Here is a 23,527-nt window from a genome sequence, read left to right on the forward strand (position 1 = left end):
GGTCTAGACAGAGAGGCTAGGGAGCTAAACAGCTTTGGCGCTCATGGGTAGGAAGGATCCATTGTATTTACAACCCAGTTTTACCCATGGCAAGTGTCACAAAACATTTCCACAAAATAGCATTTAAATTCGTCTCTGTGATGATGTCAGATAAGGGTGTGTGTGTGTGTGTGTGTGTGTGTGTGTGTGCGTATGCATGCAGTGGCTCAAGTGGTTAAGACCACTGACTCCGCTGAATGCAAGATCAGCAGTTCAAGGCCCAGGTGCCGCATGATGAGGTGAGCTCCTGTCACTATGATTTTATTCTCTTTTCCTGAACTCACTCAATCCATATACTTATTCCTATGGCCCACCCTTTGCCACTTATATTTTATATGCCCTGATTGTGTGTAACCTATAAACCATTCATCATTACATCCTCACTACTTCTTTGTTGGGAATCAAGAGCTTAATCTCTTAGTATCTCCTTGCTTTATCACTATTATGGGGAATAGTCTGCTGGTCCAATTCTAGTACTACTAATTTAACATTTTATTTCTGCAAAGTTATCTGTTAAACTAAAAATTCCATGCTTAAATTGTTAATATCCTCAAGATAGCTTCACCATTCTGTCAAGGAGCCCTGGTGGTGCAGTGGTTAAATGCCTGTACTGCAGCCACTCACTCAAAACCATAAGGTTGCGAGTTCAATACTAGCCAAGGCTCAAGCTTGACTCAGGCTTGCATCCTTCCGAGGTCACTAAAATGAGTACCCAGATTGTTGGGACAACTAGCTTACAATGTAAACTGTTTAGACACTACTAGTTCGGTATGAAGCAGTATATAAATGAAGCTGTTTGTTTGTTTTGTCAAGCTACCATGTATAATTTATTTGACAGGTTATAGTGTGTGCATCAGATCTATGCAAAAGACATCTACACTTCAGTGTTTGCATGGTATATATGAGTACATCTGAGTTTTTATACACATGAACAAGGATGCTTGTTAATAAAGCTTTGTCTGTATAGTGCCTGTATCAACTGCTTGTTGTTGTTTGTTGTTAACAGCCTTTGAGTTGGCTTCAACTCATGGCGACCCTGTGAATGAGACATCTCCATGTCTCCCTATTCTCAACCTCTCTGCTCCTACAGATTCAGGCCCATGACCTCCCTAATTGAGTCTATCCATTTGACATACAGTCTTCCTCTCTTTCTCCTGCCTTCTACCTTCTACAGTCTTTTCAAATGAGTCGTGATTTCTAATTATGTGGCCGAAGTATGACAGCCTCAATTAAATTATCTTGGCTTCCAAGGAGAGATCAGGCTTGATTTGTTCTAGGAGCCATTTGTTTGTCCTTTGACCATCCACAGTGTCCTCAGCATTCAGCACCACATCTCAAATGAGTGGATTTTTTTCCAATCTGTTTTCTTTATTGTCCAGCTCCCACACCTGTACATGGTGCTGAGAAATACAATGCCTTGGACAATCCTCATTTTAATGTTCAGCTGTATATCTTTACACTTTAAGATACTATCTAGCTCTTTCATAGCTGCCCTTCCCATTCTTAATCTTATTGAGGCTAAACTCAGTCATGCCTCATGAACTCTCAGGGCATCCTTAAAATGAAGGTGCTGATCACAGTACATACAAAAATACAGAGGTTATATTCTTGCGACCAAGTTGGCAGAAGCACAAAAAAACTGGAAGAAGGGATTCATGCATTAAACCAGTTTCCAAACTTTAACTGCTAGTTATAACCATCAAGCTGCAGCAATTTAATGACTGATCTTTGGTGCCAGCCAAAAAACAAGACAGACATTGTTTTAAAACAAAAACAAAATCTCAGTGTGCAGGTTATACAATTTTGACTACCGTATTTGTCATTTCTGTGTGCTAGAAAACTTGTAATAGCTTGCTTAACACCTCTTACTCTTTCTTTTTGTCCCTTGGCAGGACCAAGCATGCTGCAATAAAAGGTCCTATCTGATCTCTGAAGATATGGGGAAATATGCTGAAATCCAAGATAAAGGAGCAGGAAGTGTATTTGGATGGAGATTTTGTATAATTAATATTTTACAATAGTATCAGTTTAAACAGTTTGAACAAATGGAAACAAGTTAAAATAATAAAAATAATTAAAACATCCTTAAAACCTATTAAATTTCTTAATAATTTTTAAAAAATTAAATAGTTTAAAGCTAAACATGTAAACAAGATAAAAAGTGTACAGTACTTTGGACCGAGCTGAATTGTAAATAGATGTTCAAACTGTTTTAGTTACCTAAGTCAGAGATTGTACTGCACATGGGTTTTATATATTAAGATCCTGACTTAAAGTTTAATTACTTCACTAAATGAAGTAAGTAAGTATGGAAATAAATACTGTAGTTAGGTACAGAAATGTTAAATCCTGTATTTGCAGAACCAGGACATGGGAAGGTTACATTTTTTTGACAACAACCTCAAACATCTCCCTTTCTTTGCCACCTGCAACATAATATACCATGGGTTCTTCACATTCACAGGGCCCCTGTAAAAGTGGAAATACTGCAAATCAAAAGCCACTTTTTTTACCTAACAGAACACCTTTCTAAGAATCTCTTGGTCTTCCTGCGCAACTCTATGGTCAACATCTGACAAAAGATGATCATAGACTTTCACTGGAAGACCGACAAATGCCTACAGAATTTATTCTCTCTAGGAATTTCTAGGTCTTTCAGCACAACTTCTGGTGGATGTTGACCACAGAGGTCTGGAAGACCTAGAGGTTCTATTATTAAATATCTGTGAATAATCAAATCCACAAATGTCAAAGCCGCAAATAAGGAAGGCCGACTGTAAAGCCAAATGGGATAACACTGGTCATGCTGTCTAGAAAGCAATTTATAGAGTAATAATTTTTGTAAAAAAATTCCCCAAGATGTAGACACAGCTGCAACACATTCTTTAATCAGCAAATTGTTACTGTCAGAGGATTTTATCATTACTGGCAGAAAAGTGCAGAATAGAAAAAACTGGGCAGAATTGAGGGTGCAAGAGAGAAAATATTCCTATCAGGGAATCCCCATACAACTATGATCAGCAGCAGCTGCAGCAGCAACACATCTTCAATTTACGAGATATATATTTTCTAAAAAAAGACACAAGGCATTCTATTGATCTCTAGTCTGTGCATTTCTCCATCTCAGAGAGAGGACATCACCACATCTTGTGCTAGTTAATTCCGTATGTTAAATATGTTGTGTTCAGAAATATTTTCTTTTATCTGTCCTGAATATACTGCCTATCAGCTTCAGTGGGTTACTTAAGAGTTCTTGAACTGAGCAGAGAAGAAACAGTTCTCTCCAAACACTTTCTTCAAACCATGCATTATTTTATAAATCTTTACCATTAAGTGTTAGTAATCCCCACCAAAAAGTTACTACTGTGCAATCTCTTGCTTCTGTGACTGTTCCGGTGTTCTTTTATTTCTTCCTTACTTTTCAGCTGTGGGGTTCATTGGATTGAGAACATATTACACTACTGTCAATCCTACCAGACCACAGCAGTGAGCCAAGCACTTCTGAACCTCACTCTGGGCTGAGTGAACATCTGAGCTGCTCTTCTTCCATTCTGAAATCCAGAGGTGGACATAAGGGAGATGCATTAGGGATGATCCCTCAAGTAGGCACAACTGTCCCATGGATTTGTAATTGGTTGACTGGCCGAACCCAAAGGGTGCTCAACAATGGCTCCTTTTCATCCTGGAGAGAAGTGACCAGTGGGGTCCCACAGGGCTCTGTCCTGGGCCCAGAACTGTTCAACATCTTTATCAATGACTTGGATGAAAGAATTGGGGGCATACTTATCAAATTTGCAGATGACACCAAATTAGGAGGAATTGATAATACTCCAGAGGGCAGGATCAAAATTCAAAATGATCTGAATACACTAGAAAACTGGGCCAAAGCTAACAAAATGAAATTCAACACAGAGAAATGTAAGGTACTGCATTTAGGGTGGAAAAATAAAATGCACAGATATAGGATGGGGGACACCTGGCTGAATGAAACTACATGTGAAAGGGATCTAGGAGTCCAAGTAGACCACAAGTTGAACATGAGTCAACAGTGTGATGCGGCAGCTAAAAAGGCCAATGCGATTTTAGGCTGCATCAATAAAAGTATAGGGTCTAGATCAAGAGAAGTAATAGTGCCACTTTATTCTGTTCTGGTCAGGCCCCACCTGGAATATTGTGTCCAGTTCTGGGCACCACAATTCAAAAAGGACACTGAGAAGCTGGAGCGTGTCCAAAGGAGGGTGACTAAAATGGTGAAGGGTCTGGAAACCATGCCCAATGAAGAACAACTGAGGGAGCTGGGGATGTTTAGCCTGGAGAAAAGAAGGTTAAGAAGTGACACGATATCCCTGTTTAAATATCTGAAGGAATGTCATATTGAGGAGGGAGCAAGCTTGTTTTCTGCTGCTCCGGAGAACAGGACCCGGAACAATGGATGCAAGCTACAGGGAAAGAGATTCCACTTCAACATTAGGAGGAACTTCTTGACAGTAAAGGCTGTTCAACAGTGGGACACATTCCCTTGGAGTGTAGTGGAGTTTCCTTCCTTAGAGGTCTTTAAACAGAGGCTGGATGGCCGTCTGTCGGGGATACTTTGATTGAGATTTCCTACATGGCAGGGGGTTGGACTGGATGGCCCTTGTGGTCTCTTCCAACTCTACGATTCTATGATCACCCCACTAGGAAGACAGGGTTGAACAAATATCTTCTTGGGTCTTGAAGCTAAATGAATAATGAAGGAAGGACTTTGCCAAAGTCTCTGTTAGTGTTAGTATCTGGGCTACAGAGTCTGTCTTAGTATCTGAGAACAAACTGATGGATGGAGTTCATGCTGTTGATCCATCAACTCAGAACTGGATCTCTAGGGAATGTCAAACTATTCTGTAGCTACACCTTAGATGTAGGTACTCAAAATTATGGCAAACTGACTCCTTATCACTGGCTAGTGTGGCCCAGAACAGTCCAGTGTGTGGGCCACAAGGCATCTTGGATGCCTTATCCACCCTCCATGCAGATTCTGAGCCTTTTGCCATATAATATGCAGAGATGGTCAAACTCAGCTCCACATTCTGTTACTGCAATTACGCAGCCCTTCTGCCACTTCTTTACTCAGAACACCATGCTATTTCTAGCAAGTCCACTGCTGGCTCGGAATAATAATTCAGTTTTGTTTTTAGGCAAGCTAAGCAACAGCTAGGGACGCTTGAGAGTTTTGTTTGGTCCACATTTTTATGTAAACCAACTTGCTTCACATTTCCTCAACTAATACAAGGATTGGAACACAGCTGTGTTTTTTCACTAAAGCTGCTTTTTTGTGCTTACACATTTTTGGAAAAACACATTAAAAAAGAATGTGTTTGTACAGTTTGGGCACATACTGATGCTTCAACAGGATGTAATGTAATGTCAATTAAGACACAACTGACAGTGAGTAGAGATAATCTGCCCATCACAAGCCATAAGGGATGGCAAAAGGGAGGCCTATGTCACCTAAAAACATTTACTTATTCACTATTTATTTGTGTGAATTATTTAGAGCATTTATATTCCACCCTTTAGCCAAAAAAGGCCCCATTTTTAAAAAGTGTACACAAGGTCATTAATAAACAAGACAATTACAATATAAAAGATGCCACACAAAATGAAAAGCAATTGAGAGGGGAAAGGGGGGAAAACATGCTATTGTTATTTTTGAAGATATAGCCGTGTTAGTCTGCAAGATCAGTTGTAGAGAGATCTTGTAGCAACTTTGAGACTAACTGAAATAAAGAAATTGGCTGCATGAGCTTTTGTAGACTAAAGTCTACTTCTTCAGATGCATTTGGTATTGTTGTTTTGTTTGCTATCAAGTCAACCTCTACCCATGACAAGTCCATGAATGAGAGACTTCCAAGATCCCTGGTCATCAATTGCCCTGCACAGGACTTGCAAACTGAGGACCATGGCTTCCTTGATTGAATCAATCCACCTGTAGTGCAGTCTCCTACTTTTCCTACTGCCTTCCACTTTACCAAGCATCTTTTCCAATGTATAATATCATCTCAGAATATGTCCAAAGTATGACAACCTCAGTTTAGTCATCTTGACCTCTACAGACAGTTCAGACTTAATTTCCTCTCATTTTAGAGGCCCATAGTATCTACAGAACATTTCAAAGAAAAGAGGGGCTGGATGGAGCTGATTTCTTTGCAGAACTTCCTTCAGTTCTCCCTCTTTCTCTCGCTTTTGAGGTGGCATGTTGGGATGGCTGGTGCTAAGGTGCTGCTGAGGAACTAGAGAAATGCCCACATTGTTGCTAGATGTCAGTCTATGCCCATATGGTTAGGCTCACTTGCAAGCCAAATACCTGTCAAGCTTTCGCTAGAATTATAGATAAGACTGTGGCTTCATTACTACAGGGGTCATCACACATGTTATCCAGCAAGCCATAACCTGATTAAGAATTAATGCCTCACTTGAATCAGTTTATGCTTTTGAAAGTCAGAGGGAACAATCCAGAAGACGTTTAAGTTAGCATTGTTAAGTTTCCTCCAACCACAGGCTCCACGCCACAAAGTAGCACTGGGATTTCCTGCGGTTTGCATACAAATGCTTGTCAGTTTGACTCCATCAACCTAACCTATGTGGATATGAACAGTGACACCCCCCAAATCCCTCCCACCCCTTTTCTTTATCTCTGGATCCTGTCTGAGGCAGATCTTTCCTGTCAGCACAAGCATGAGATTGAGAAGCCTGCTATCTTCTAGGTCTGTTAGCCGTCCCTTTCTCACGCCATTACGGCACCGGACCTGACGACGCCTTCTTATCTTCCTGGCAAGAGGAGAAGACAGCATTATGAAGACCAGGGCTAGAGGATTTGTTCTTGCAAGCATCCTCAGTGAATCCCTTAAGAGCCCCAGCATTAGGAAACAAGATTAATTCTGCTGATGATTTTTAGTTATGCCAAGAGGCTCCCCACCACCACCATTCCCTAAACCCCAGCTTCTGTACATCAGTCTTCTGCACATGTAAAATTTGTAAGGGACAATAAATGGGGATATGATTTGGAAATGTCATTTTTATCATGTGAAAGAAGTACCACACATGTGGACAATTTTTAATAATTATTTATCTTACATTGTGCATCTGTAATTTGGCAGTAGATAAGAACATGGCCTGTTTGTTATTTTCAAAGCACTTCTACTCTGTTTTACTCTGAGAGCCAATGTGTTGTAGTGGTTTGAGTGCTGGACTGTGACTCTGTAGACCAGGGTTCATTTCCCTGCTCAGCCATGAAACCCACTGGGTAACCTTGGGAAATCACATGTTCTCAGCCTCTAGGGAAGGCAATGGCAAACCTCTTTTGAACAAATCTTGCCAAGAAAACTCATGAGATGGTCAGAAACATCTTGAAGGTAAACTACAAGTCTGTTTTGGGGGTTAAAGGAATTCCTAACATGACTTCTGAAAATCCCTGAAATCATAACAAAAGGTCTCTCTAGCCCATTGCTGTCAACCTTGGCGGGCAGGTGTTCTCAGATCCAGCTTTCCAGGACATTGGTAACTGTGTTTCCCCAATGAACAGGCTAAGATGTATTATGAAAAGTGCTATGATAGCTATCAAGTCTGAATCCTCACAAAATTCATTCTACCTCTGCAGAGATTATAAGGCGATGTGCACAGGCCATAAACCATATAGTAGTTACTTTAACCACCAAAACACAAAAAGAAAAGAAACCCCAAACCTAAGAAACTAACTGACCATTGCTTAAGTATGACCAATAGGGTCATGACCAATACCTTCCAGAGTTTGACCAATACCTTTTGCAAGACTGGTCTTTCTTGTTGAGAATTAGGTATATCAGTAAACCTGAAAGTCTACAATTCCAAACTTTCCATTTATCATTCCAAACAAAGATACCAAGGGGGTAGGAGGTATTGAAAAGTTGTCTTTTTAAAATAAACCATAATTATTTTCATGACTGAGGAAAGGCCATAATCCACCCTTGGCTGAAAAGACATATGCAGAGCTGTGGAAGGCAAGCAAACGTTGGGACCTCCTAGCAGATCTCTGTAAGATTTGCAGTAGCGAGGCTTAACAACTCTCAATGGTCTAACAATAGAAACCACAACATTACCTTTCTTCCCTCTAAGTTAGGCTACTGAAATGAATAAAGACTGCAGGAAGGGATGACAAGTGGATTTTTGTGTCAAAAAGTGGTGACATCAGTTCGGCTCTAATATTGAAAAACAAATTCCTGTCCTCAGAAAGTGCCTTCCGTCCTTGGATTCTAACAACCCTATTCTTTAATTCTATTTGAATGACTCTTATTCATGGATTCATAAGTATTGGAATCTATATAAAGGACACAGTAGATATGACATGTCTGACATCTGTCCACTCCTAATCTAGAACACTACAGATCTAAAGTAGTGTTGGGCAAAAAGGAGATTAACCAAAAGCCAATGGGCAAAAATCCAACTGTTGTTTAGGGTATGAAATCCATTATGCATTTAGTAAAGAGAGGGCCTTATATGTGATGGCTTCCTTAAACTAGAATGCATTCCTAAAGGAGGAATGGTGCCCATTTTGCCTCATTTTCAATGCCATTTTAAAAACAATAGCAATAACATTTCTGTTTTCCCGGATTCAATTTTAAGCTAAGTCTAAACTGAAATCATATTGATCAGAATGTTAATTTTGCTGGTCACATAGGTTTTATATCTGTTCTTGTAATTTTAAGTTTTGTCATTAAAAAGAATACTACCCTGGGATTCCTTACAGATGAAATGATTTTTGTGATGTTTAAAACTTAAATAACCCCCCTCCCGAAAATCAAAATATTGTTGTGATAATAAATCAAAATGATTTCTGAGATGGTAAACCACAGTTGCTAAGAGCATTAGGTGGAAATATCTAGTTCAAGCCTCATCTCTGGAATGAACTCAATATTTGAGAATAATATGGATTTATTATAAATACTAAAATCTCATTTTCCCCACCTGTCAAATTAAGGAAACAAACAAAACATGTAGTATATCAAGAGCATAAACTGAATTCTGGTTTTGCCAAAGTTTACAATGCCTGATAAAGTATAGTCATTATTGTAGCCATCTTACCCTCTAGTCAATAACTGCTTGGGCAAGTAGTCTACTCAAGTGACTGGCATAACATGTTCAAGTGGAAACTTAAATAATACCTGCTAAATTTCTGACTAGAAAAATTATAAACTATATTTCCTTCCCTAATCACAGCAGAAGCTGCTATGATCTCCCGCAGCATCCCCACATTAACTCTCACATGTAAACAGAAGACTCTCACATGTAAACAGAAGACTTTAAGGTCACTGCCTGCACTTGGATCTGTACTGGTGCTTTAGTTCTTCAGTTTAGTGGTTAAACTGAGATCTGTTGGACTTCGTCATTGTCTTGACAAACAACAGCCTCTACGTCTTCATAAGCACAGATAACCAAAAGTAGAGCCATACATGCACAAAAACCACTTAACTGCTGGCCTCTGCTAGGTATCTAGCACTGAAAGGATGCTCTGGAGAAATCTGTCACCAAGCCCAGAAAAAGACACTCTCCTTTCTTATCACAATCAGGAATTAACTGCTCCAGGGCAAAACAGGAGAAATGGCTTTGCTCCTATTTCTTCAGGGATGCTTCTCCTTAAACATAACTTAGAATATAAATGTAAAAAGGATCTTATTGGATCAGTCGAAGAGCTGTGACAGCCAGCACCCTGTTTCCTACAGTGGCCAGCAAAATGCCTCTGGGATGCCCAGAAGCAGGTCAAGGAGGCAACAAGCCGCTTTGCTGTCTTTCTCTCACCACTAGTTATGTTCTTTGTTGTGTGCCTTTAAGTCGTTTCCAACGTATGACAACCCTAAGGAAAACCCATCATGGGGTTTTCTTAGCAAGATTTGTTCAGAGGAAGTTTGCAATTGTCTTCCCCTGAGGCTAAAGGACTGTGACTTGCTCAAAGTCATCCAGTGGGTTTCCATGGCCAAGGTGGGAATCGAACCCTGGTCTCCAGAGTCACAGTCCAACACTCAAACCACTATGCCACGCTGGCTCAACACTGGTATCCAGCATCATAATGTGTTATTGGAGAAAGCCATCACTGACTAGCAGCCAGATAGCCTTATCCTCTATGAATGTGACTAATCTCTTTTTAAAGCTATCTAAATCAATAGCTAAGTACATCCTGTGGGAGCAAATTCCACCATTTGGAATGGTGTGAGGAAGTACTTCCTTTTATCTCTCCCTGCTCAGCACCAATGGATGAACCTGAATTTTTTTATTATGAGACAGAGGAAAATGTTTCCTTATCCACTGTCTCCACACTGTCCATAATTTTTACCTCTATACAAAGACAAAAAAATAAAATAAAGTAACCCCAGGGTGCCCACAAAAATGGCCTTAGGAACTACCCTACTCTGCATCATGCCCTCTGCCTTTGTTTGAATTGCTAAATGTAAGCCTCAAATATTACAAGACTCCTTAATAGTGCTATTACTGTGGCCTCCAGGACATTTTAATCGCCTTTTTCACATTTTTACAGCAATATCCTCTACAATACTGTTAAATATAGCAACCAGAACTGTATGTAGTACTCCAAGGGAAGAAACAATACAGGTTTCTAACATGGAATTCTTCAATAAGCTTGTAATTTTTTATAATTATCATCATTTATTTATATAGTGCCACCAGTGCTTTACATGAGAAGTTTACAATTGTTAATTTGATCGTTCTCTGCCCTCAGGCTTACAGTCTAAAAAGATACAAGGGGATGGCAGTGGGGGAGTAAATTATGTCCAGTAGATGATGCTGCTGTTCATGATTATCTTTAATTGTGATTTCCACCAACTTACCTGAAACTAACATTATGAGTCATGCACAGGCAAACTGGCCTGTGATTCTCTAAATATTCCATGGACCACTTTTTCTAAAAATGGTGTTAATAATGGCTATTTTCCAATCCTTTGATGTGGAGGTTAATCCAAGAGACAAGTTGCTTCTTCCTCTTCTAGGTCAGATCAGCAGTTTCATTTGTGTGTTCTTTAACAATTTTTGGATGGATGCCATCCAGACCTAGTGATCTGTTAATTTTTAACGTATCAATAAGGCTTGGAACATAATCTCATGTCTTAAATATTTGCTTAAGCTCCTCTAACTCTCGTGTTGAAAATGTCAGGCATAAATATCTACCATACACACTGAAGAAAACACAAAGAAGTCATTCAACTTCTCTGTAGTCTCCTTATTTTCCTTTAGCAAATCTTTCATTCACTTGTGTATGTGCCTTCAAGTAGTCTGTCAATTTACTGCAGCCCTATGAATTTCACAAGGTTTTCTTAGGCAAGGAATACTCAGAAGTGGTTTTACTAGTTTCTTCCTCTGGAAGACAGCCTACAGCACCTTGCATTTGTTGATGGTCTCTCATCCAAATACTAGCCAAGGTGGACCCTGATTAGCTTCCAAGATCAAACAGGAGCTGGTGCCTTGAGAACATTTATTAAGCAAGTTTAAGTACATCAGAGACTGAGAGCTAATGTGGTCTAATTGTCTGTTTGCAGGACCCATCAGGTGATCTCTGCGCTCAAAGGAAAGCAATGGCAAACGCCCTCTGAACAAATCTCACCAAGAAAACCCTGTGATAGACTTAAATTATTTAAAGGCATACAAGAAAAAAGTGTTTTTCATTGTTTGCCTTAAAGTGCTGCTCAACATTACTAGCAAAATCATTAATTTCATGCATCATGTGATTTTTGAATACTTGTAAAAATATTCAGATAACAGTATATGATTGCCATAAATGATTTAAATTTAAGATTAAAAGGTACATTTTTCCCACAGAAGAAATGAGTTTTGTAAAAGTTCTAGCAGATTATGTCTCTCCTCCAGTCTGCAATATGTGTTCTAGGTGAATTATTAATGTTGTAGTTTTTTAATAACTATTCTATGATTCTGGTGAAAACTAATCTTCTAATTTAACTTGTCTGTATCTTACAACATCTTTGCAAATCTCCTAATTTTTCAGAAACTTCCTGCACAGTGTTCTCACAAAGGCAAGTAATGCCAGGCAATATGGCCATCAAATCCTGCCCTAAAAATTGTTAAGACTATCAAAAGAAAATATAAGAATGTAAGTAAAAAGGACTAATGTGTCTTTCCATGATGTGTTGACTATATAAAGAATACTTGTAGGGATGAATTTTGGCACCTGAAGGCCACCTTGATTTATTTTTACATTTGCATTCACTCCCATCATCCACAGCCAGAATGGCTGGTGGAAACTGCAGTTCAACACATGTGGAGGACATCAGATTGGGTAAACTTGTTAATTGGTTTGGGGGTGGGGATAGCAAAATGACAGGGTTGCATAGATACACTTCCTCTGCTTCTATTATTGACATCTCCCATTAAGGATTGCAAGCTAACAGCTGGGAAAGATATCCGTCTTAAGATATTATAGAACTGGAAATGGTAAGCTAAATGGATGACTCAGTATAAGGCAGTTCCTTTGATGCATGGAATATAAAAGAGCTACCTTACATATAGTCTGGCCAAGGTCTGAGTTTTCTTCTCCACACACTCAGGAATGTTTGGGAAGGACTGAAGGGGCTTGAATAGAAGTGAGCAAAAGTATGCAAGTAAGCAAAGGACAAGCAGAGAAGCCAATTCATACAAGGTATGGAAGCCATGAGATAGCTGGTGCGGTGTAGTGGTTTGCGTATTGAACTATGACTCGGGAGACAAAGGTTCTAATCCCTGCTCTGTAATGGAAACCCACAGGGTGACCTTGGGCAAGTCACATTCTCTCAGCCAAACACCCTCTGAACAAATCTTGGAAAAAAGCCCCATGATAAGTTCACCTTAGGGTTGACATAAGTCAAAACAACTTGAAGGCACACAACAACAGAGGCCCTGACTCCAAAACTTCATTGGGTTGGGAGTCTTTATCAGTTTCTGCCCTGAGGCTTGACTCTGAAATTCAATGCCAAGCCTACTCTACACAGATGGCTCCCTTGCTGTACCTCTAGAGTCTGTTCATTAAAATGTTTCTGGAAGGAGTTGTTAAGGAAGGGTGTTTGTGAGTGATTTGACTCCAGCAAGTTCTAGCCAAGAATCACAACTCCTGGACTCCAAGTAGTAAACTTTCAAGTTCTAGACAGTTCCTGATTGATGGTTCCCTTCAAAAAAGCCATATTCATTTTGTAGGTTGCTCTTTGTTGATTCAAATGGGGGACAGAAGGGGGGAAGAGCTTTAATCTATGAAGAAACCACTGCTACAGAGATGGATAAATCTCTTTAATCAGAGCAGGTCAGCTCTGTTATGACGATTTCACTATACTTTGGGACGATAAAGGAACGATATAACGATGCCGTGTGAAAATCTTCAATGAATGGCAGTCTGACAACATCTGGACAGCCATAAGTCCCCCCCCCCCCCTTTTACATTGGTGGAATGGCTTCACTGGCTGTGACTTATTACTTCAAATACCTAATATTATAGTAAGCAACATCACTACTTATCACATCTTTTGAAATCTTTTTGTTATTATAACAACAACCTTAGCAAAAAAATTAAACTATGTATGAGACCAGTTTTGAAACCCTTCCATAGTGAAAGAATCTCCAAATAGTATTAAATCCCAGTTAATTCATCACATTTCCACTGTAATTAATGTCACATGAGTATAGTAAATACAGAACAAATGTAGAGAAGGACCATGGTTTTATGGGTAATTTAATGTTGCTAGAATTATAAAGACTAAGCACATTCTTATTCAATGTACGGTATGCAAAAAATGTTGCTCCATTGTATAAACAATAATACTCCATTTTCTGAATGTTAAAGCTACTTATGCGGTTAAGATGGGATTTATATCTAGGTCACAAATACTTTCTGCCATAGACTAAAACCTGAATCACACATATAATGCTCTAGGTATCAGCTGGGTACTTGCAGTGCTTTAAACAGTTTACTTTTTTGGACTGCAACTCCCAGGAGTCCTCAGCCAGTATGCTGGAGAATTCTAGAAGATGTAGTCCAAAAAGTAATTTTTCCAAGCTCTAATCTGCTCTTGATTCTGGGAACCTCTTTCAGCTTTCCCAAGTTTCCATTTAAAAAGACTACAAAACTCAAAGCCAGTTTGCTAAAAACCCACAAAGTTTATAATTGAATTTGTGTGCCATGGGAAATGACAGCTCTACAACATTCCTTCATGGCTCTCAAAAGCTATGATCTGTGCATACTCCAACAGAACAAGTAAAGTTACACACTTGAAGGCAAAGCCCAAAATACCCAAATTACAGAATAAATACATAGGTCCAATCTGACCTACGACAAGCTTCTTCCCACTCACAAAAACCATGACTTTTCATTTTCGCCATTTCCATTACACTCCACGCATTTCTTTCTGTGGAGCAGCGAATAACCTATACCCTCCTGATCTTGAAGCTCTCCTACTGATTATAATAGTAGCTTTTGGGGATAAGTGGGTTGAAGGCTGGAACTAAGGCTTTTCTGGGAGGTAAAAAGGATCTGAACATCCACACAAACATATTTCTGACATTTTTCTGGGAGATTTCAAATAATTCTACCAGGAGACAAGATGACAATGGAGGAAAAGTCAACCTAATAAGAGTAAAGGCATGAGCAACAATATGATGACTGATAAGAATCTATGCTTTATGTAAAACTGATAAGTGTAGGTGTGAGGCTGATGACTAATCATGACTACACCTCTCTTAACAGTCAGTTTTTCCTTCATATTAATTTATTAGTAATAGAAAGTACATTACCTTAAGCAGTATATTCAGATTCTGTAACAAATCATTTGTCACTCACCTGCCACATGATAATATTAATCAAATATTATTTTTAAAAAACCTGGGAGAAAGGTTTAATTTTTAAAGGAAATGAAGAACTAGTTCAGGGAAAAATGCTTCTCTGTAGCCAAGCCTCTTGCAGATGGAAAGAGAGAGGGTAAACTAGATCCTTTCTCCCTGATATGTTAATTTCCATGTGCAGGGTAGTGGTTTCTATATTTAATTTGAGATTTAAAAATCTCAGAAGTTCACTGTAAGGAGCCAAACAACCAGAGCAGAAGTGTGGGTAGGTAGCAGACAAATGCAGATACATGCTAACTTTTTATGAACATATGCAAAAATGCTGTAAATGTTACTTCAAAGTATCTCACAGAATTTGCATGGGATCATGAGCAGTGAATGGTATCTTCCAGAGGGTGAGAGTCAGTGTGGTGTAGTTCTGCTTAGGGAACTGAACTAGGACTAGAAAGACACAAGTTCAAATCTACACTCAGCCCTGAAGCTGAATGTGTGATCCTGGGCCAGTCACTATCTCATCTACCACACAGAATTATTGTAAGGATACAGTGCGCCCGTGTCATATGGAACAAGTGGCGCAGTGCGCCAGAAGAAACAATGGTGCATGTGCTTGTAATGGGGCTCGAGCATACAGGCTATTTCTTTTATGCGGGGTTCCGGAACAGAGAGAAAATGAAATGTATGGAACGCACAAAAGAAAATGGACAGAAAAGCCTATGTCACTATACTGCTAGACAGCATATGGAAACCAATTACTAAGAGAAGGAAGGGGATACATACATATATCTGGCGATTCATCAGAACCATCTGGACAATCCTTCTCTCCATCGCATCTCCAGCCCTTGGATATGCATGTGATCTGATCTTTACATGCAAACTGTTTCGGGCTACATGTCTTCGGTGCTAGAAAAAGAAAGGGGGGAAAAGGAAAAATAAGGGTTAGCTTCTTCGGTAAGACATATCATTGGAAATAAAATCTCAAAGGCTAGCTACTTTAAAAGCAAAATTACTCTGGCTCTGACCCAGCACTCATCTATATTCACAACACTTCAGGAAAGAGTAGGATTAATATGCAAGGTATTAATTAGAGCAAAGCAGGAGCCAAAAACCAGGGTGCCAAGCAAATTCTAAAGACCATTTAACTTGAGTAATTTAACTCTTGGGACCCTGCAGCATTTTTCAAACTGTATTTATACACTAGGCAATAAAGGCACAAACAAAACACGAACACTAAGGGAAAAGGTTTTTAATAAGAAAATGTAGCAAATCCGCATTGGATAAAAAACAAACAAAACCTAATTAATTGGTAGCTGCAAACAAATCATAGAATGAACATCAAATCTAGCCCTCTCTACAGAAGTACAATTTAGATCCAAACAGCTTATAGAAATGTTTAAATCCAGTTCTATGTTTGTTCAGTTAAAATCTTATCCACCATAGAGAAGGTGGTAAAATTATCCCATGTTTAGATATGTAGCTGCTGTGGAATAGCATAGCTTTAGGAAACCTCCATTCTCATCATGAACATCTTCAAAAATGTCCATTCTTTGATACCTCTGTGGTCCATGGTGGCAGAGAATCCAGGGCACTTGGACAGAGCCAGCTCCCTCTAATGTTGAAAATAGTAGTTACAAATCTGAGAAGTCTCTTCAGAATCGTAACCTACTTCTGGGCACAAAAACTGAGTAAGGAATGTCTTAGTAGTGAGCAAAAACTGATAGAAAGGCAGGCCTATTAGGCCTTTCCAAAGGAACTCTGCAGGCTGTCATTTCTTCCTCTTTCAAAAATAATATTGAGTGTTTTAAAATTTGTTGTTTGTTTGTTTGTTTGTTATTTAATTCCTTAATTCAACCAGAATATTCTTTAAGACATTCAGGGCCGTAGCAGACAGGCAGGAAAAAGCAGATCGAAACCCCACTGTCCACATGGCCTGCTCCCAAGGTGGGCTGAATACTCACAGGCAGACCACACAGCACAGCATCAAGCAACACCACTGGGTAATTTTTCTGTTGCCTCCCCACCATGCATGCATACCATCACACAAATACACCACTTTTGATCTCCAAGTACCTCCCACATCTGCCCAGATGCCATCCCATTGCATGGCCACTCCTTTAAATGGCCACACAGTTGCACGAGCAATGCTCCACCTGTACAGGGCATCGGTGTGCCCAGTGAAACACTGGCAAAGAACAATCATGGAGCCCTCCCCCATAATGTCCCCCTATTGGACTGTCTGGTTTATGTATGGTGTGATTACATCCATTGGAGTTGTCATTTTCACATTTTTGCTTTGCTGCAGCCCTACACTGGCACCAGGCTATTTATAAGCAGATGCGAAGATGCACATTTTCCAGCCTATGATGGAGTATCCCAGCTTCTTTTTGCTCCGGGTTTTATCCCTGGAGCATGGCTTCATTTCGGTTTCCACCCACTTAGCAGGTGTGCATCATATAACAGCCCCCCACACACACCTTCAAAGCATCTAGAACAGTGGTTTTCACCCTTCCTAATGGTGCAACCCTTTATTATAGTTCCTCATGTTGTGGTGACCCCCAGCCATAAAATTATTTTCATTGCTATATGCAAATATGTATTTTCTGATGGTCTTAGGCAACCCCTATGGTTGCCTAAAGGGTCATTTGACCTCCAATGGGGTCCCAACCCACAGGTTGGGAACCACTGATCTAGAAGCTGTTTTGTTTTGCACATCTGTTTCACCCCTCAGAAGACTTGACAGGCTAAAACACAAAAGGAGTTTTTAAATCAACAACAAAAACGCAGAGGCTAAAGACCAAATTATATGTGACATTAGAACACTTATTTTAACATATATATGTTTAGCAGTAGTTACCCTCTGATGGGGTCTGGGAATACTGTGGACAAGAAACGGGATTTAGCACCTACTCTCCCAGATCCCAAGGAAACCTTTCACTATTTCAATGAGGAGAAGGAAAGCTCTCACTAGGACCAAGAAGAAGCTTGAGAGGTTCTCAGGAAAAGGAGAGGCAAGTGATTAAAATCCTTTGATTTTTGTATTTTATTATTAGCCACAGTGGTACATGACTTGATTACATCTCGTTTGGATTTACTGTAATGCGCTCTACGTGGGGCTGGCTTTGAAAACTGCTCAGAAACTTCAGATGGCTTAAAGAGCTGCAGCCAGCTTGTTAAGTGGGGCTGGCTACACACAGCATACAACTCCCCTGTTGCAATGGCTCCACTGGCAGCAAGTTTGTTTCAGGGCACAGTTCAAAGTGCCAGTTTTGACCTGTAAGCCTTATACTGCTTGGGTCCAAGTTATTTGAAGGACTGTGCCTACCTGTATGAGCCCACTGGAGTTTTAAGATCATCTAGAGAGGCTCTCCTCTCTGTCCCACCACCTTCTCAGGCTTGTTTGGTGGGAATAAGAAATAGGACATTCTAGGTGACTGCTCCCAGACTTTGAGGTGTCCTACCCAGAGAGGCCCGGATGACCCCATCCTTACCGTCTTTCCAGAGGGAAGTTAAAACATCTTTGTGCTACCAGGTCTTTACAAACAGTTGAGGTTGGTCTCTTAATGTTGAGTGGTGCTGGGTCTGCATATAGTTTTAGATGTATTGTTTTAATAGTTTAGTATGTTTACTTGTAATATGTACTTTTTAAAAGCACTTCTATATTTTAATTGTGTTTTATTCTTTTAATGAATGTTGTGTTTTAATACTGTACTAGCTTAATTCTATTTTAATGCTCGATTATTATTATTATTATTATTATTATTATTAATTATTATTATTATTCTCTTAAGTTGTAAGGCACTTTGTGTCCCAATTTGGGTGGGAAAATTCAGGGAGAAAATTAATAATATTGTGTCCCAATTTAGGGGGGTGATTTCACAGGGGAAATACAGTTTACACTTTAACAGTATTAAAATGGCCTGAAAGAGAGGACAGATAACAATCTAAGAAAGGAACAAAGAAGGGAAGAAGAGAATAACATGGCAGCAGCCTGATCCTACACAAGAGGAGGAGAGATCAGAAACCAGGGTTTATCTTGCAATTATAGGCCCCATACAGACAGGCCAAAATAAAACTGCTTTGGATCACTTTGGAGGTATGCTGTTTCAATGATGCATGCATCCTAAGAGTCCAGAAGCTGTGCCAAAGCCATGATCCAATTCCAAGGGCTAAACCCAGCTTTGGTGCAGCTTCTGGACTCTTAGGACACATGCGTCATTGAAACAGCATACCTCCAAAGTGACCCGAAGCAGCTTTATTTTGGCCTGTCTGTACGGGACCATTGTGATGGACTATGACTGGAGAGACTCCGGTTCAAATCCCAACTCAGAAGAAGGAAAAAACACCAGCTGTAACCATAAGCCAATCACCACCTCTCAATGTAAACTACTACACTGCTATGAAGATAAGAGGAAAAGAATGGCATGCACCATCTTCTGCTCTTTGCAACAACAAAAAAGGGGATATAAACGCAATCAACCTATTAATTAATCTGCTTCCTAGGAACTACAACCAGAAACATGGATGCTAGTTGCCAGGCTCATTTTTTTCTTATTATTATTATTAACCTTTATTTATAAAGCGCTGTAAATTTTTCTTCTTCTAGTATGTACTGAATACAAACCACTCACACATAAACACAGATGTGCATCCTATCTATCTATCTATCTATCTATCTATCTATCTATCTATCTAGCCATCTATCATCTGCCAATTGGCATAGCTGGTACCACTCTCAGGAGTCAACTGGCATCTGTGTAAATATTACAACCTTGTCTAAAAGTAAGACTAACATATCACAGAAAGAATACTCTCTCCCCAATGCAATAAGCATCACTTCCATGGTATGGCAAACAGACAGTGGAATGTACACACATGGGCAAAAGTCTTTATACAGACAGAATATCAAAGGCTACTGGTGAAAGTCAAGCTTGGAAGTGTTACTTGTTTGGACTACTGCTCCCAGAATCTCCCAACCACCATGGCCAATAGCCATGAAAGTTGCACTTCAAAAAAGTAATGTTTCCACACTATGCTACTGGCCATGGTAGCTAAATGAACATACTGTATTTAGACAGTATGTTTTCAGTGTACAAAGTGCTGAGGACAAACAGCAGCAAATGCTGTGAGTTGCCAGAGGTCTCTGGCTAGCCAGCCAGAGCAAACCATTGGAAGCTCACAATCTCACCTCTAGTTTGTGCGTAGCATCTGGTACATCATATTCTAACACAAGATCAAATGCTCTAATATTTACAGAACAAATTATACAACTGTCCCCAAGCAGGGGTAGAGTCAACCTTATTCAAGTATTAAAACTAGAGAAAGGAATCTAGGATATAGGACAAGGTAATGGAAGGTATTATTGCAAAAAGCATGCAAATCTTTTTATGACATTTGTAACCCGGCTTGGTAAGCAAGGCATTAATTCAGACCACATCTCCTGCTGCCAGAGGTCGATTTTTCAAGGAAGACATTCTGCATGACACAGCTGCTATCTGCTAATTGCTGCCCATCTTCAATGCCTTGGAGCTTTGTCCAATCATACATGTGCAAAATAAATAGCCAACACAGGCCAAGAAGTCAATGCCATTAACACTGATTACGGGGAACTATGTTGCAGAAGAGCAATAAAACCTGCAACTCAAAATAAGTTATCACAGCATTCAAGAGAATTGGAGGGTGGGCTTTCTACTTAACAGGAATTGCTTCTCCTGCATGTCTACTCTAGAGTACTGAAGCGCAGGAGAGCAGATTGGAAGTAATTCCTTCATATCGTTGCAGAAAATGTGTGGTTTCCAGGGGCTTTTCTTTTTGTGCAGTTTCAAGACACACACACACACACACACACACACTGAAAATCAAGCCCTCATCTTCAGATTACAAGGGCTTAGAATATGGGTGTTACTGAGTCCTGGGTCTTTCAGCTAGTTCAGCTTAACCAAGCTGCAAAGTGAATATAAAAAGTTTCCACCCATACAAAAAACGACTGTCAAGGAAATCCTTACACAAACCACTCTTTAGTGAATTACCCAAGGAGTTTGTAGCAAAGTAGGGGATTTGAACCAGGGCCTACAGTGTCCCCAGCAGCTGCCGATCAGCTCAAGGGAGTTATAGCACTGCCAAAGCTCTAGCTTATCTGTTATTATAATTGGATATTCTTGTTAAACCATCCCCATGGCTGACCCCTGGGACCTGCCACTCAGACACAAAAGGCATTCCACTCCCCCTCCTTCTCGCCAACCTCCCCCCACCCCCATTGCCTGCCTCCTCCGCTTGGGAAGGCTTCTCATCCCCCCCAATTAATCTCACCCCAATGAGCCTGTCAAAATGCTTTCGGAGAAACCCAAGCCTTGTCGTGGATTTACAGAGCCTGTCACTGAATGATATCCTCCAAGGCCTCAAAATTGACGAAGCATGACCTCCTGCTGAACAGTGCCATAGGGACCAGCCTCCAGCTCAACCCCAGCCACAGCAACAGCACACCCTCCTTCTGCCTTGCTATAACTTCCCTTTCACTGCAAGTTCCCTTTCACTGTCCTCGAGATGGTTCTTCCAGAAGCCCTGTGTTTGCTCAGCCCCTTAGATAGGGAAGCAGAAAGCTATCTTTGGCCAGGTCAGGTCATTTATCTGCAGTGGACTGTGTGAGAGAGGCTCTCTGGGGGTTCAGGCCTTCATCTTCCTCATCACCCTAATCCTTGATCCCTTTTTGCAATGGAAATAGGAAGACCTGAACCTGTGACCTTCTCCCAGTGAAGTATGGGCTCTTGTAATGAGCTACAGTCCCTCACTGTGCCCATCTCACTTCTGCACCTTTGGGAGGCTACAACATCATGAAATCACCCAGCCAATATAGCCATTGGTCATGCTAGTGGGAAATTTGGAGTTGTAGTTCAAAAAAGAAACCTTGTCAAGTGCTGGTCCTATGGGAGACATTCAGGACCTAAATAAAGCCAAAATATACAGCAGAGGGATTAAAATGACCAATAAGTCAATGCACCAGGACTGGCAATCACTTTTTAACACCAGATCCTAAACTCTGTATCTTTTTTAGTAAGACACAGAAAATAGCAAGGATGTTATGTTGTTATGAGGCTTCAAATTGACATTGATTTACAATGGCTTTATCATGGGGTTTTCTTGTCAGGTTTTATTCATAGAAGGTTTATTATAGCCTTCTTGTGAGGCTGGAAAAGTGTTGCTTACCCCAGGTAACCCAGTGGCTGAGCTGGGATTTGAATACTGCTCTCCCAGAGCTCAGGTCCAGCACTGAAACCAGTGAACAGCCTATCTTTAAAAGCAACAGAGGAGGCCGAGAATAACGGTATGATGTAGAGCAAGTGAGCTTGTAAAAAATCTATGATGTCATTTCCCCAACACAGCAGAGTTATGACACTTTCCGTGCGGCCTCTAGGATTCCTTGTACTACAGCTGTCATTTCAAAGATAAGTGCTGTGGCAAAGAAAGCCCCAGATCCTAGATGAAATTTGTTCCAATCATACCCTACAATTACTCCCCAACCTGATCATGCTAAGAAAGGCAATGATGATTAGAAGCCAGACCATGGAACTGTATGGTTTTACTTTTCTGAGGGTTAAAATATGGGGGGGGGGGGGATTGTGTGTGTGTGTGTGTGTGTGTGTGCGTGCGCGCGTGTGAATATGAGTAAGAACAAAAGGAAGAAAATGGTCGGAGTAATACAACTTGCTTTTATCAGAAATTTATTAGGAGAATAAACAGATATCTTATGGGACAACCCAGCCAACCCTGCACCTGCACTATGAAGTGGCAAAGTACCAGGAGACCTGTACCACATTACTGTTTCTGTAGCACATCAACTGGCCTGAAAAACCTTACTCTTCCCAGTCCACAGATCATCACTGCACAATGACCTCTCATAAATATCTGCAGAAACTTATCCTCAAATTTGAGAGGAAGCAATCTATAGACAATGAAGCACTCTGATGTTCCTTTTCATATTATGTTTACTCTTCTCTTACATCATCTGAGATCTACCACTCCCATAGTGTATTTTCACAACTATCTAGATAATGTGCCATAGATCCCCCTAGGTCCATGGGATTCCCCAACCCAGAGTATGTGATCTCCAATCCAGGGTCCCTAAAGCCAACTGTTGTACCTGAGGTGCACAAGACCAGCGCTGGGAAACATGTGGCTCTCCCAATGTTTTTTGACTGTAGTCCCCATCACCTCTTATCAGAGAATCAGCCAATGAAAAAGCTGCAGTTAAACAGCATCTGGAGGACCACACATTCCCCAGCCTGAAGTAAGCATGAAATACTATTTTGTTAAACAGGCAGAGCAGAACACCAGGCTAAATGTATTTACTCCAAGTCTGGTTTATCCAAAGGCATATTGCCTGCCAATCCCAGGAACTGATATTTTACACCACAACATTGTCTCCTGTGTTTCCAAGTTCTGGAAGGCTCAGCAGAACAAGGATAAAGAAAATGTAAAATAGAGAAATCACAGTAAGTCCTTCATATGTGATGTGAACCTCTCTATCCTCCAGTTTCACCATTTCGATGGCAGAGAGATACAGACTAGCAGACTGAATGCAGATTCAGCATCAGTTCTGGGCTCACCGAAGGTTTCAAAAGCAAGCTGCTTTTCCTAATAACTAAATCCTCAGAAACAT

General features: G+C 40.3%; 1 protein-coding gene across 5 annotated transcripts in view; it reads right to left on the bottom strand.

The window, feature by feature from the left end:
- Positions 1-23,527, bottom strand: part of LRP1 (LDL receptor related protein 1) — a 387,970-nt gene that overhangs the window by 266,400 nt on the left and 98,043 nt on the right. For all 5 annotated transcript variants that reach the window (XM_089482386.1, XM_089482379.1, XM_089482373.1 and 2 more), the window contains one exon: positions 15,655-15,777. In XM_089482386.1, the coding sequence (XP_089338512.1) occupies positions 15,655-15,777 (123 nt within the window). The remainder of the gene's footprint in view (positions 1-15,654; positions 15,778-23,527) is intronic.

This window comes from Sceloporus occidentalis, unplaced genomic scaffold (genome assembly GCF_023333645.1).
Source record: "Sceloporus occidentalis isolate IW3139 unplaced genomic scaffold, rSceOcc1.0.p SCAF_1, whole genome shotgun sequence".
Taxonomy (NCBI): Eukaryota; Metazoa; Chordata; class Lepidosauria; order Squamata; family Phrynosomatidae; genus Sceloporus; species Sceloporus occidentalis.